The 13,604-nt window shown below is 35.8% G+C and overlaps 1 protein-coding gene across 3 annotated transcripts in view; it reads left to right on the forward strand.

Annotated features, from left to right (window-relative positions):
* Window positions 1–13,604, forward strand: part of RUNDC3B (RUN domain containing 3B) — a 138,339-nt gene that overhangs the window by 13,107 nt on the left and 111,628 nt on the right. For all 3 annotated transcript variants that reach the window (XM_012811643.2, XM_003782642.1, XM_012811636.2), the window contains exon 2: window positions 6,857–6,972. In XM_012811643.2, coding sequence (XP_012667097.1) covers window positions 6,857–6,972 — 116 coding nt within the window. The remainder of the gene's footprint in view (window positions 1–6,856; window positions 6,973–13,604) is intronic.

Here is a 13,604-nt window from a genome sequence, read left to right on the forward strand (position 1 = left end):
CCTAAGTTATCTGTGACCCAGGTGTACAGTTGAAGTATTTTTTATTAAAATGATTTTAATTGGGAGTTCTTTTGTATGAGATCTCAATCTATTTAATTTATTTTCAAATGGGAAATTTTCTTGTTTGATAGTTTTCTAATTTTAGATGAATTTTTAGAATGTTTTATCTGTTTCTTTTGTTGGTGTTGTTTTGTTTTTTAAGGTTGTCCTTCTAATGTTATTTTTCATGCCAGGCAATTTGTTGTCATCAGTCTACTTATATAGTAATATAAGATATTAATAATATGGCAACTCATTCTTAAGATGTCCAGATTCGGCTCGGCACCCATAGCTCAGTGGTTACAGCGCTAGCCACATGCACTGGGGCTGGCAGGTTCGAACCCAGCCTGGGCCTGCTAAACAACAATGATAACTGCAACCAAAAAATAGCCAGGCGTTGTGGCAGGCACTTGCAGTCCCAGTGACTCTGGACTCAGTCAGGTGTGGCTTGACCTCAGTCCCGGTGGCTGAGGCAAGAGAATTGCTTGAGCCCAAGAGTTTGAGGTTGCTGTGAGCTGTGATGCCACTGCCCTCGGCAGAGGGTGACATAGTGAAACTCTGTCTCAAAAATATATATATATGTATATATACACATATACATACTTTTATACTCTTACTAATGATATCCTGAACTCTTTTTAGTTTTATAATGTAATGATTCTAGATACCTTTATAACTTTAGTTACCTTGACATGTAACGCCTACAATCTGTTTTGTTAGGACATTTTTTTCTGAAGCATGTTTGATAAATGGTCAAAATAATAAATATGCTTACTGTAAAGAGATGAGATTATTTGTTGGTTATAATACATTAGTATTACTAATACTGGACCTTAAATATTACAAGTGAATTTCTAATTTTTAAATAATTTATTTTTAGTAAAAGCTATAGAAATTTTTAATTTTTCTCACCTTTTTTGATTTTTTATTATTTTTAATTATAATTATAGTACAAATCTATGAACTGTGGAAAGAGTTAATTTAATATGGGTTTAAAAGACACCTTTTAACCATAGTTTTGGTAACTATTTCTCTTGGTATGTTGCCAAAGGGAGAAAGATAGTTCATGCTTTGTTAGGTTGGAAGGTGTTAGTTACAGTCATTCTTCCTTTGAAGCTAACAAAATTTTCCTATGGATAGGGAAGATGGGAAAGAGAATCTTTTCAAACAGCGATATTTCAAAAACTTCATTATCTCTCTTTTATGTAAATTTTGATTTTTCTATGTAAAAGCTGTTACTTAGACTTGAGTGTGTATTTTTAGACATTCATCAAATTGTCATTTCATTATTTAAAAATCACTCCTTTTCAGGAAATAGATGACTAATATTAGTGTCATCATTATCAAGAAATAGCTCAGCATCTGTGTGATATTTTTTAGATGTATTGAAATTCACTTTTCAGGTTTGGTTTTTATAGCACATCTTAGCTAGCTACTGTGTTACGGAGGAAAGATTCTCCTCTAGCATAAGGGAGCTAGAGCAACATGATTTTAGATAAGTGTTGAGTGGGAAGAGTCGGTTTAGCTAGAGGTAAAACATGGACTCTCAGAAACTGATTAGCCTTCTGGAATTTTCATGTTGGCAGGCTGAAAGCAGGTTATGAATGATGACGCAAAGCTTGGAACATTATTTTTCATTATTAATTGACCTTAATATATTATAAATTATTTAGAATAGTTCTTTACTGTTAAATATTCTCATGCTTAGAAATAATAGAAAGTGTGTCTAATGGTATGCTTTGGAAAACTTGGATTTTGCTTTTGTTTTAATTTTTAGTCAGTTTGCGTTAAAAGTAATTTAGTGCTCTGACATTCACCATCTTAGGTTTTTATCATGCAGATGTTATCTTTCGTATGAATATAATCTGATAACATTAAAAAATTGTGTATTTTGTTGACTAGTAATTGATCTCTAAATGTCTCTTGATGCTCAAATATAATATATATGTTAATAGCCCTGGATTATTACATTTTACAGTGTAGGTAATTTGTTAGGTAATTCTGTGTCATTTCTGGAGAACAATAATGACTGAAACGTTATCAGACTGTTAAAGGTAGAAATTGAGTTATAACTCAGCTTTTTGTGTGTGATGAAATAGCAGTTTGTTATTTTTGTTTTTAAACATAATTTTCAGTTTATTGCATGGATGTACATTACTATCTGAGATGATATAATGTTTTAAAGCAATAGGTTATTTCTATCTTCAGGAATGTGGTTGCACAGTTAGCTTTCTTAATCCATTCTCTTGAATAAAGATTAGAGAAAACATTCATAAATTTCTTTCTGTTCAGTCTGTTAAGGTCAAAGATGGAGGTAGAGACTGTGTGTTTTTTTTTTTGTTTGTTTGTTTTTTTGCAGTTTTTGGCCGCAGGGTTTGAACCTGCCACCTCCGCTATATGGGGCTTGCGCCCTACTCCTTTGAGCCACAGGCACCGCCCCAGAGACTGTGTGTTTTTTGTTTATTCCTTTTAGGAACACTATTATTTAATTCTCTTACTGCATTAGAATGTTGTACTCATTTATTCTTGCTGAAGATTGGCAGCATTTTTTTCATGTATTGTGAATGAAATGTACATCTGAAACAAAAGTTGTCAAGTCCCTTTTAAATCTGGGTTCCCTTTTTTTCTTTTTGTTTCTATTCATTAAACCATGCATTACATCTAGTATTTATTTAACTTGGCTCTCCTTTAGTTACAGGAGAGCAACTTCATCAGTGTGACTTCCTAGGTGTCCTTTTTTTCCTATTACTACATAGTAACTTCCTGCGTTATGCTCCAGTTGCTGCTTTAGATAATACTAGGTAGTTGAACATTAGTCTATCTCAGCCTTTCTCAGGGTTACTCATCTGAACTAAAGAAGACCGAAAGTTGAGTGACTAATTTCTTAATTCTTCCAAAGATATACAGGGTGAACATAAAGTTCATGTGCAGTTTTAAATTGCTCACTATTTTAGTTGCACACGAACTCCACAGCCACCCTGTCTAATGGTATGTAATTGGTGCCATTCTAGTTGCGTGGGAGAGTTATTTCATTACCTGCCAAGGATGCCTTATGGCAGGAGTCCTCAAACTTTTTAAACGGGACCAGTTCGCTGTCCCTCAGACCATTGGAGGGACAGACTGCAGGCTCCAGGACAAGTCGGCTGCTAAGCAGGACCGGCAGCAGCGGCCAAAACACCCGGCAGGCAGGATAAATGTCCTAAGCGGGCTGTATGTGGCCCATGGGCCATAGTTTGAGGACGCCTGCCTTAGGGTAATGATTTTCTTAGTGTGCTCCTGGACCCAGACCCTTTCTCAATAGTTCCAAGACATGGTTTGTCTTTTTCATTCTTATGCTCTGACAAGTATACCGTGGAGTTTTCCAGAATATTTGAATAGATTGAATATAGAAGCAGATAAGAGAATCTAATTATTTTCTATTAAATTCAACATTAAAGATATTTACTAACAATCTATTCTTTCTAAATTTTTGTTTTGGAAAATACAGTTGTATAAATTATTATTTATGTAATATTTGATGCAATTATTTTGTTTTTAATTAATAAAAAAGAAAGTCTTTACTTATACATGGTTCCAGAATTTCACTGTTTCATTAAATAACGTCATTTAATGAAACAAGGGTTCAGTTTGAATCACCACCATATGTACAGTACGTATTAGCTGTAATTGCACGAAGTACGTATTTTGCTGCTTGTTCTTAGTTCACACATCACTACATAAATAGAACATGAACATCATGATCAGTGATTAATCATATCACTTCTTTCCAAGTCTGTCTAGGATTGGTCACTATGCATCTATTGTTCATTTTGTGCACAGAAAGCAAAGCCTGTAATTCTGTTGCCTCCTTGTTCCTGGTGATAAACTGGTAATGGTTTACAAAAATGGGTAATCGGCTCGGCACCTATAGCTCAACCGGCTAGGGCGCCAGCCACGTACACCTAAGGTGGCGGGTTCGAATCCCCAGCCCGGACCTGCCAAACAACAATGACGGCTGCAACCAAAAAATAGCCGGGCGTTGTGGCGGGCGCCTGTGGTCCCAGCTACTTGGGAGGCGGAGGCAGGAGACTCGCTTGAGCCCAGGAGTTGGAGGTTGCTGTGAGCTGTAATGCCACGGCACTCTACCCAGGGAGACAGCTTGAGGCTCTGTCTCAAAAAAAAAAAAATGGGTAATCAAAAGAATGAATTGGCCAATTTTCAAAGATGAAAGTACAGAAAAGAAATAGAAAATGATAGTGCTTGAAGTGAAACTTGAATGGAACATATATGGAGTTATAGAAGAAATTGTTGATCATGGGGATGTTGACATTTTTGCTCTTCAAGAGAATGTAGACATGTAGCCAGAGGAACTCAGGGAAGTGAACTTCACTGATGTAAACTAGGAAAATGGCTGTGACAGAAAGTGCAAAGATGTCCCAGAGGAAGTGACGCTGACAAGACACTTCACATTAAAGTGATTCTTAGAGGTACTTCACAGCATTGAAAGTGTAAAGACTAAAATGTTGGGAGCTGACTCAAATTTAGAAAAGATATGACAATTTTCCAAGTCATAGAAAAGATACTTCATCCATGTCAATTAAGTTATGCAATGAAAAGAATAAGGAAAACACTATTCAGATTACTTTTTTTTTTTTTGAGAGAGAGAGAGAGTGCCTTACTTTGTCACCCTTGGTAGAGTGCTGTGGTGTCATAGCTCACAGTAACTTAAGACTCCTGGGCTCAAGTGATTCTCTTGCCTTCACCTCCAGAGTAGTTGAAACTACAGGTGCCCGCCACAACACCCAGCTATATTTAGAGACAGGGGTCTCACTCTTGCTGAGGCTGATCTTGAACCTGTGAACTCAGGCAATCTACCCACCTCAGCCTCCCAGAGTGCTAGGATTACAGGTGTGAGCCACTGCACCTGGGCCAGATTACTCTTGATAAGTGTTTTAGAAAGAAGTAAAACACTTGAATTCACAGTGTTCCTAATGTTTTATTAAATTACAGAGTACTAAGTAAATATATTTTATAATTTTCTTCATTTCCCAATACATTATAACTGGCTGTAAGAGAGTTTTTAATGTTTTCACAAACATTTATAAAGGTCACAGGATAATTATAAATTTGTTCATCGAATATAAAGATCATTTTGTATAATGTTAGCTTGCATGGTCATTTTTATGGTCCTGCACCACTTTGCTAGGTGTAGATGGCCTGTATTTTAAAATTTCTCATTTTAATTTCTAATATGGGAAATAATAGATATAGTTTATAGTTTTTAATATGTATAGATTCATATAACCACCATCAAAATCAAGATACAAAACACATCTGTATTTCCCTTTATGCCTGTATCTTGTATTTTCTGTCCTGATTGAACAGCATAGCCATCAAGCATAAAACCCAGGAAATGGTCTCTGTACTCTTTTACCTCCTTGATAGTTTTTATTTCTGATAAAACTATAGAAGCGCTATCCTAGTTACCCCTTCTCCTTGTTCCCCACGGTCTCTGGTACTCATATGTCATCCTGTATAGGATATGTATGTAAAGAAATAGTGTGAGGAAGTTTGAGTTGACAAAGCTGTTTTGTATCTTGATTTTGATGGTAGTTATATGAAACTATACATGTTAAAAATCACAAACTATTTTTTTCACTCTTGCCATCGTGTGATATTTAAACATTTCTTTGCCATCCTTTCAAAATAGAGCTTACCAATAAATCAACAAGTACTGAGTACAGTGTTCAAGATATTTTCCTAGGTGCTGAGGAAGATACAAACATACAGAAGGCATGTTTCTGAAAGAATTTATATAATAGTAAGGTAGAGATAGAAAACACAGTAAGATCAATTGTAATTATCTTTTAAGGGCAAACAAACAAAATGCAAGTTTGTGCTTCAGAACGTGCAGGTGGATAAGTCTTCATTAAAGAGAGGGCATTTGAGCTGAGATGTAGAAAATGCAGATTTGGGTCAGTTAGCGACAAAGGACATCCTATGAAGAAAAAATACAGCACACTATTTGGATTTACAAGTTTCCCTATTTAAATGTCATGAAAATCTTGGATCTATACTTTGTGAATGTGCACGTACTATTTTTATTCTATTTTGTGCTCAAAAACTCTTTTGAGTCTGAAGCTCAAATTTCTTATAAGTAGTAATACTATAGATTTTGAATAATTTTGAGTTAATCACTTAGGTTATATTTTGATTTTTATTTTAATGCCTATGGGAACTGAGCTTTCTGAAGCCTTGGTTTGGTCAATAGATACTGTCTTAGTTTTTTCAGGTTGCAAAATATCTTAGACTGATAATTAATAAAAATAGAAATTTATTGTTCACAGTTCTGGAGGCTGGAAAGTCCAAGATTAAAGCACCCTCAGATTGGGTGTGTGATGAGGCCCCATTCCTCATAGATGGTGCCTACTGTGTGTCCTTGTGTGGCAGAAGAGGCAGACAAGCTCCCCAGGACCTCTTTTGTAACAGCACTAACCCCATTCAGGAGGGTTCTTGCCTTATGATTACCTCCCAAGTTAATGGGAAGTGATGGTCCCATCACTTAATAATATCGCACTAGGGATTAAGTACCAATGTAGGAATTTGGGGAGGACACTAACATTCAGACTACAGCAAATAGTAAACATGTAAGTGAAAAGCCTAAGATTTCTGTACAGTTTACTATTTACAGAGTGAATTTGAATAACTGGAGTTTTCGGAATATATAGTCTTATAAAATATTTTTGCAGTTCTTCCCCCAATTGGCTTCCTCTCATTGTTTCCATACGTAGGTGAATGAATCAACTCTGCCTAAAAGCAACAATAATTTTTTTCGTAGGTTTTCGGTGAAGACCCTGATTGATCGATCTTGCTTTGAGACAATTGATGATTCTTCTCCGGGATTTAACAATTTTGCAGCTATTTTGGAACAGATTCTAAGCCACCGGCTAAAAGGTAAAAGCAAAAATGTGTTATTTATTCTTCCAGAAGCTCTATTTATAAGCTTGAAATTTTAGAAATCTTACACTCAGACGTGACTTAACAGCCATGCTGCATCTTGGGAAATATAAAACTGATTTCAGAATGCCTAGTCTTTTGGCCTGTGTCTTTAGAAAAGAATCTCTCTTCTCAGATGTACATCTGTTTCTGAGATGTGTTAAAAATGTCGAGTGTATTAATTGCCGCGTACAAGGAACAAAGTCACATTTCATAAGTAATTAAAATAAAAGCTTAAGTTAAAAGTTAACCCATTCCAAAAGTTACTAGATAGTATTTTAATCAATTTAAAAACAGCCTTCCAGGTGTTCAGTTTGTTTGCTGAGCCTCTACTCTCTTAAACATAGAAATCTTTGAAAATTTTTTAGCAGTGTAAAAAGAAGTTAGATATGTAAAAGAGATGCTCGATTTTAGTTTCCTTAAATCAGTAAGGATATTTACATTAGAAATATAAATCTCTTAAAATTTTATGGGTAAATGGTAGCTGTATGCTCTCTGAATTTAAAATTTTTTGACATTAAAAATACACAACTGTAAACTATAGTCAGTAAAAATCAAGAAGTAGTATTTTGTGTAAATCTTGGTAACAGTAAGTAAGAACTTTACCACTTTAATTCCATTATCTAGTTTTCCTAAAAGAAACTTGATGTTTTCACTTACATTTTTATTACAATCATGATGATATGATTTCAGGTCAGTCATAGTGATCTGCTTTGGTAATACAATTTACCAAAGAGATTTCTAAGTATAGTCTAAGGGTTAATTCTATTCTGTACATTTTGAAAGCATCCAGGTTTGACAATTGGTGTTTAAATCAGTTGACCAGTACTGTGGGCCCAGAAGACAGCACTGAACTTAATGACATAGGAGGAAAAAAACCTGAATTCACTTAATCCTTTGCAATTTCACATGATGGCAATATTTTTGGTTAAAAGTTGGTTATTTTGCCTTTTGAAAGAGTTTTTTTCCCTCCTTATTTCTGTTCTGTATTTCTTAAATTTTCCACTATTAATATGTTATCTTCTATAAGAAAATAAGTCTCTATAAAAGTGAAGGATATTGAAGTATTCCTTGTTTTGAGATACTGTGAGGCTTACTATATTGTGTAGTGATCATATTTTTAAATTTTATACATAAATTTATAAATAATGCATGACTAAAAAACACATGGAATGCAGTAGACCCTGATGTACTTTAGTGTTCGCAAGCATCTTAAGATCTTATTCCTTTGATTTGGTATACCATTTAGCATATGATTCTCTCACAGAATACATAAAAAACTATTAATTGAAAACAGTAAGACCATGTTGAGAGTTCCATGAGTGATTGAGCAGACTTAGTACCATAACCCTTCTGCAAACTAGTCTGCTGTCTTCCAAGTTGTGCCTCAGCAAAATATAGATTGTAAACCTGAATTGCTTCTAAATAATCACATCTATTAATGTTATTTCTGAAAAATACTATAATGAAAATAGAATACCTTGGGCCAGGTGTGGTGGCTCACGCCTGCAATACCAGCACTCTGGGAGGCCAAGCTGGGCAGATCACCTGAGCCCATGAGTTCAAGACCAGCCTGAGCTAGAGTGAGATACTGTCTCTAAAAATAGCTGGGCATTGTGGTGGGTGCCTGTAGCCCCAGCTACTTGGGAGGCTGAGGCAAGAGAATCACTTGAGTTCAAGAGCTTGAGGTTGCTGTGAACTGTGGTGCCATGGCATTCTACCAAGGGTGACGAAGTGAGACTCTGTCTCAAAAAAAGAAAAGAAAAGAAAAGAAAATAGAATACCTCGTTGACTTATGCATAGTAATTCCATTTGTGTGATTAATATAGTAAGAAAGCTGATAAAGTAAGATTTGTGTTAACTTTTTAAAATAGGTAAGATCAAAAAAATAAATAAAAATAAAATGGGTAAGATCAACAATTAAAAACATGTTTTTAAAAAAAGTTTCTATAAATTGACTATTGTGGTCACTTATAGTATGAATTATGAAATCAACTATAACGTTCGAGATGAGATATAAAAATTCAAGTATCTGGAACTTGAAAAATGTTTTCCTATTTTTTAGTATTTTAATATGTAACAAATTGCTTTTACTTTTGAAGAAGTTATATAATTACTTTGATGGTACACTCTGTTCACTTAAGGTTTAGTTATATCAACTAATTTTTCCAACCTCTTCCTTTATAGAAGTATAAATTAAAAATGTATAACTTCATGAGGTTGCGAGATTTACTTTTCTAGAGCTACTGCCTATTTTTGAAGTAAAAGAGCATTTACTTTAAACATTAAATTTTTCTAGAGGAAGACAAAATGTCCTTTGGACACAATGCAGGCTATACTGATAACAGGTAAAGTTGAAAACTGAGACAGTTATCTACTTAATTCACTCTAAAGCCCCATTATTGAAAAAAGAGGAGGCTTTTAAAATGGTATGCATTAATTTTATTTGCAGTCATACCTCAGTAAGGTGATGATCTCCTGTGGAATATAGCTGAGAAGCAGGAATTAATTACAGAATATAAGAATTGAATGAGACCTTAGTTCAGGTTTTTCAGTATAGTAATTTTTGAACTTTTGCTTTTTTATCTTAAAGCACCCTATCCCCACCTCCTCTAATAAAAGCCATGGCTGGCTCAGCGCCTGTGGCTCAAGCAGCTAAGGCGCCAGCCACATACCCCTAAGGTGGCGGGTTCGAATCCCCAGCCCGGGCCCGCCAAACAACAATGATGGCTGCAACCAAAAAATGGCCAGGCGCTGTGGCGGGCGCCTGTAGTCCCAGCTACTTGGGAGGCTGAGGCAGGAGACTCGTTTGAGCCCAGGAGTTGGAGGTTGCTGTGAGCGTGATGCCATGGCACTCTACCCAGGGGGATAGCTTGAGGCTCCGTCTCAAAAAAAAAAAAAAGCCACGGCAGAAGCTGGCTATGTAAGTTAAAGCCAGGATGGAGAAGTGAGGCCTGTTGTAAGCTCTGGGCATACAGTGGTGAATACAACAAAAACCCCTGTCACTGTAGCTTCTATCATTCTATCACCTGGGGTGAGAGGGGAACAGGATTTAGGAGGACTTCTGCTCTGGGAGGATGAGATTGACATGCTTTCCCCTTTCTCTCAGTAAGTACAACCAAGAACTCTTGGCACTGTAAGTGCAAACACAGGAAGAAATTGAAAGGTAGAGGGTAGAAGAAAGGCTGGCTAAGGGCCTTGGGACCTTAGAGATGTCATTGTAGTGGGTTCCCTTGATTTTCTTTTTGCTTTTTATTTTTTGCAGTTTTTGGCCAGGACTGGGTTTGAATCTGCCACCTCCAGCATATGGGACTGGCACCTTACTCTTCTGAGCTACAGGCACCACCCGATTTTCTTTTTGCCTCCTATATCCCAGATTGGGTCTGGATAAGCGAGCAACCTACAAATGTCATCAGGCACAAAAAACAAAACTCTGCTAGAACCCATTTTTTCTAGCCAAGCAACTAGGAAAAGAACTGCTTAGCAAGACAAAACTTTTAGACTGTCTCTGCTCTACTTACAGGAAAACCATGGTACCACATGCTCCGAAAAGGCTAAATGGGAAGCCTAGAATTCTTCCCTCATGAGGCTGTAACAAAATGTCCCAATACTATCATTAAGGTGGTATCAGAGAAGGCCACACAGAGAGCTGGGACTTATTACCTCCTGGCCAGTCATGAAAACTCTCTCTTCCAACCCTCTACCTTCTTGCCATATTTATGGATACCATATTGGGGACCTGGGCTGCCATCTTCACCCAGAATAGTGAGGTACCATTCCCTGCCCTGCTGGGGTGGTGTTAGAAGAGGATTACATAAAAAGTGTATCTTTCACTATCACCAAGTAGTAAAGAAGCCATCCTAGCCTTGGCTAGTGGAGGCCATGTAGGAAGCCTGGACTCCCACTTGGGTGTTAATGGAAGCCAATTGAGACACTTGGATTTCTCTTTCTACTTGGCAATAATGAAGTGGTACCTCGTCCCCCAACCTTTCCCTTCTGGAGCAGTGTCATAGAAAGCCAGTTAAAACAGAAGCTGTAAATAAAGATCTAGAGTCTCATAATATAATGTGAGCAAGTTCAGGTTTCAGTTGAAAATCTTTTGTCATACCAAGAATCAGGAGGATCTAAAATTATAAATGTCAGCACTGAGATGACAGAGGTGTTAGAATTACTGACAAAGATTATAAAATACAGGATAAAAATGTTTTCAGAAATTACAAAATGCTAGAAGCAAATGAAAAACATGGAAAGCCACAGGAAAGGAAGAAAAAAACCAGATGGAAATTTGGTGCTGAAAAAAATAAAAAATTGAAATTTTGCTCAGTGGATGGGCCCATCAAGAAAATTTTCCAATCTGAAGAACAGAGCGCATCAGAGATCTGTGGGGCAGTAACAAAAGATAACTCCTGTCGTAAGAATTCTTGAAAGACAGGAGAAAAGAGTAAGAGACAGAGGAAGTACTCAAATAGTAGTTGGAAATTTCTCAAATTTATTAAGACATATAAACATACAGATTTAAGAAACTGAGTGGACCACAAACAGGAAAAATCCAGAGAAATCCATGCCAGGAGATGTCATAATTAAACTTCAGAAAAATAAAGTCAAGGAAAAAAATGTTGCAAGTAGCCAGAGAAAAATGATACCTTGCTTAAAAGGAAAAAATATTTTTTATCAGAAAACATGAAGACCAAGGAGTGTCTTTCAACTGCTGCAAGACAAGAATTTTCAACACAGGAAACTATATGCAGCAGAAATACTCTTCTAATAATGAAGGGAAAATTAAGACCTCAACATGAAAAAACAACTAAAGGCATTTGCTGTCAGCAGGCTTACCCTAAAATGACAGCTAGAGAAACTTCATTAAGTAGAAAGGAAATGGTAAAGAAAGACCTTTGGAATATTAGGAAGGAGGAAAGAATACAAGAAGCAAAAATATAGGTAAATACAGTAGGTTTTACGTTTTATTTTTTAGTATTCTGCTTGTTCCATATACTCTTAGTTTCTCTGTTTTCTTTTTTCTGTCCTCCTGTGGGTAATTGAATACTTTTTTATTTTTATTTTTTGCAGTTTTGGCTGGAGCCAGGCTTGAACCTGGTATATGGGGCCAGCGTCCTACTCTTTGAGCCACAGGCACCACCCCTGAACACTTTTTTAGAATTCCGCTTTTATTTATCTGTATTATTATTGAGCATATCTCTTTTTATAAACTTCCAGTGATTGCTGTGTAGGTATTACACTATAACTCCATAACTTACCACAATCTACTGGCATCATCATTTTCCAGTGTGAAGTTTAAAAGCCTCAGTTTTCTTTATGCCTCTTTACTTTCCCAATTTATAATATAATAATTGTATACATATGATAAATATTATATAATAAAATGATTGTATACATATAATAATTATGAACACACATTTAAGACCACATCAGACAGTGTTACAATTTTTGTTTCCACCACAAGTTTTGTACTTGTTTCAGTTTTTGTTATCAAGGTTATACTAGCTTCATAAAATAAACTGAAGTTGTTTTATCTTTTTGTTCTTTGGAAGAATTGTGCATCAGCTTGGAATCTTCATCTGTGAAGTAAAGGTTGTCACTAAAAACGCTGGGTGAAGTGTGGGCGTGCGTGCATGCATGTGTGCACAGATGTACACCCTCTACTAATTCACCATTTTATGCTTATGGGTCTGTTCAGGATACTGATTTCTTCTGTATTCTCTGGGTCTATATTCTCTTTAAAGTTGTCACTTTCTTCTCTGTACTCTTACTTTTAAAATATCTAGTTGTGGCCAGTATGGTAGCTCAGGCCTGTAATCCTTGCACTCTGGGAGGCTGAGGCAGGTGGATCTGAGGAGACCAGCCTGCTCAAGAGCGAGACCCTTACTCTACTAAATAATAGAAAAAAGTAGCCAAGTATCATGGTGGGGGCCTGTAGTCCCAGCTATTTGGGAGGCTGAGACAAGAAGATTATTTGAGCTCAAGAGTTTGAGGTTGCTGTGAGCTATGATGCCAGAAGACACTACCTAGGGCAACAAAGTGAGACTCTGTCTCAAAAAATAAAAATGAAAATAAAAATAAAAATAAAAATAAAAGTAAATAAGTAAATAAATAAGTTAATATCTAGTTGTAATATTTTTTGTTATGTGACACACTTAAAAAAATTCGGGTGAATGATTTTTACAATTTATAGTTTCCTAAAGAGGTGTAAAGACTAAAACAGATTTACAGCTTGATAGAGTTAGGATTCTGTTTCTTTAAAATACTACTCTTTTCATCATCGTTTACTAGCCATCTCTTTCCTCTGAAGGATGTAGCATATTTAATTTAAGCTACTATCGAAGAGGGAAAGGAAAACTTCATCATTGAATACTTGGTATGATTTTCCACATAAATATCAGCTAGTTTGTCTCTTTTTCCATCTTCAGCACTGATTATTCTTTTGTTTGTGTTTCATTTTAAATTTTTCTTTGTTTTTTAGTTCTTTGTTTTTATTTTATGGCTATTAGTTCTTTTTCTTTTTTTTTCCTTGACCAATATTGCTAGAGATTTGTCAGTTTTATTGTCTTTCATATAACTAACTTTCAGCTTTA

The sequence above is a fragment of the Otolemur garnettii genome, unplaced genomic scaffold (assembly GCF_000181295.1).
Source record: "Otolemur garnettii isolate 467f Iridium unplaced genomic scaffold, OtoGar3 scaffold00005, whole genome shotgun sequence".
NCBI lineage: Eukaryota > Metazoa > Chordata > Mammalia > Primates > Galagidae > Otolemur > Otolemur garnettii.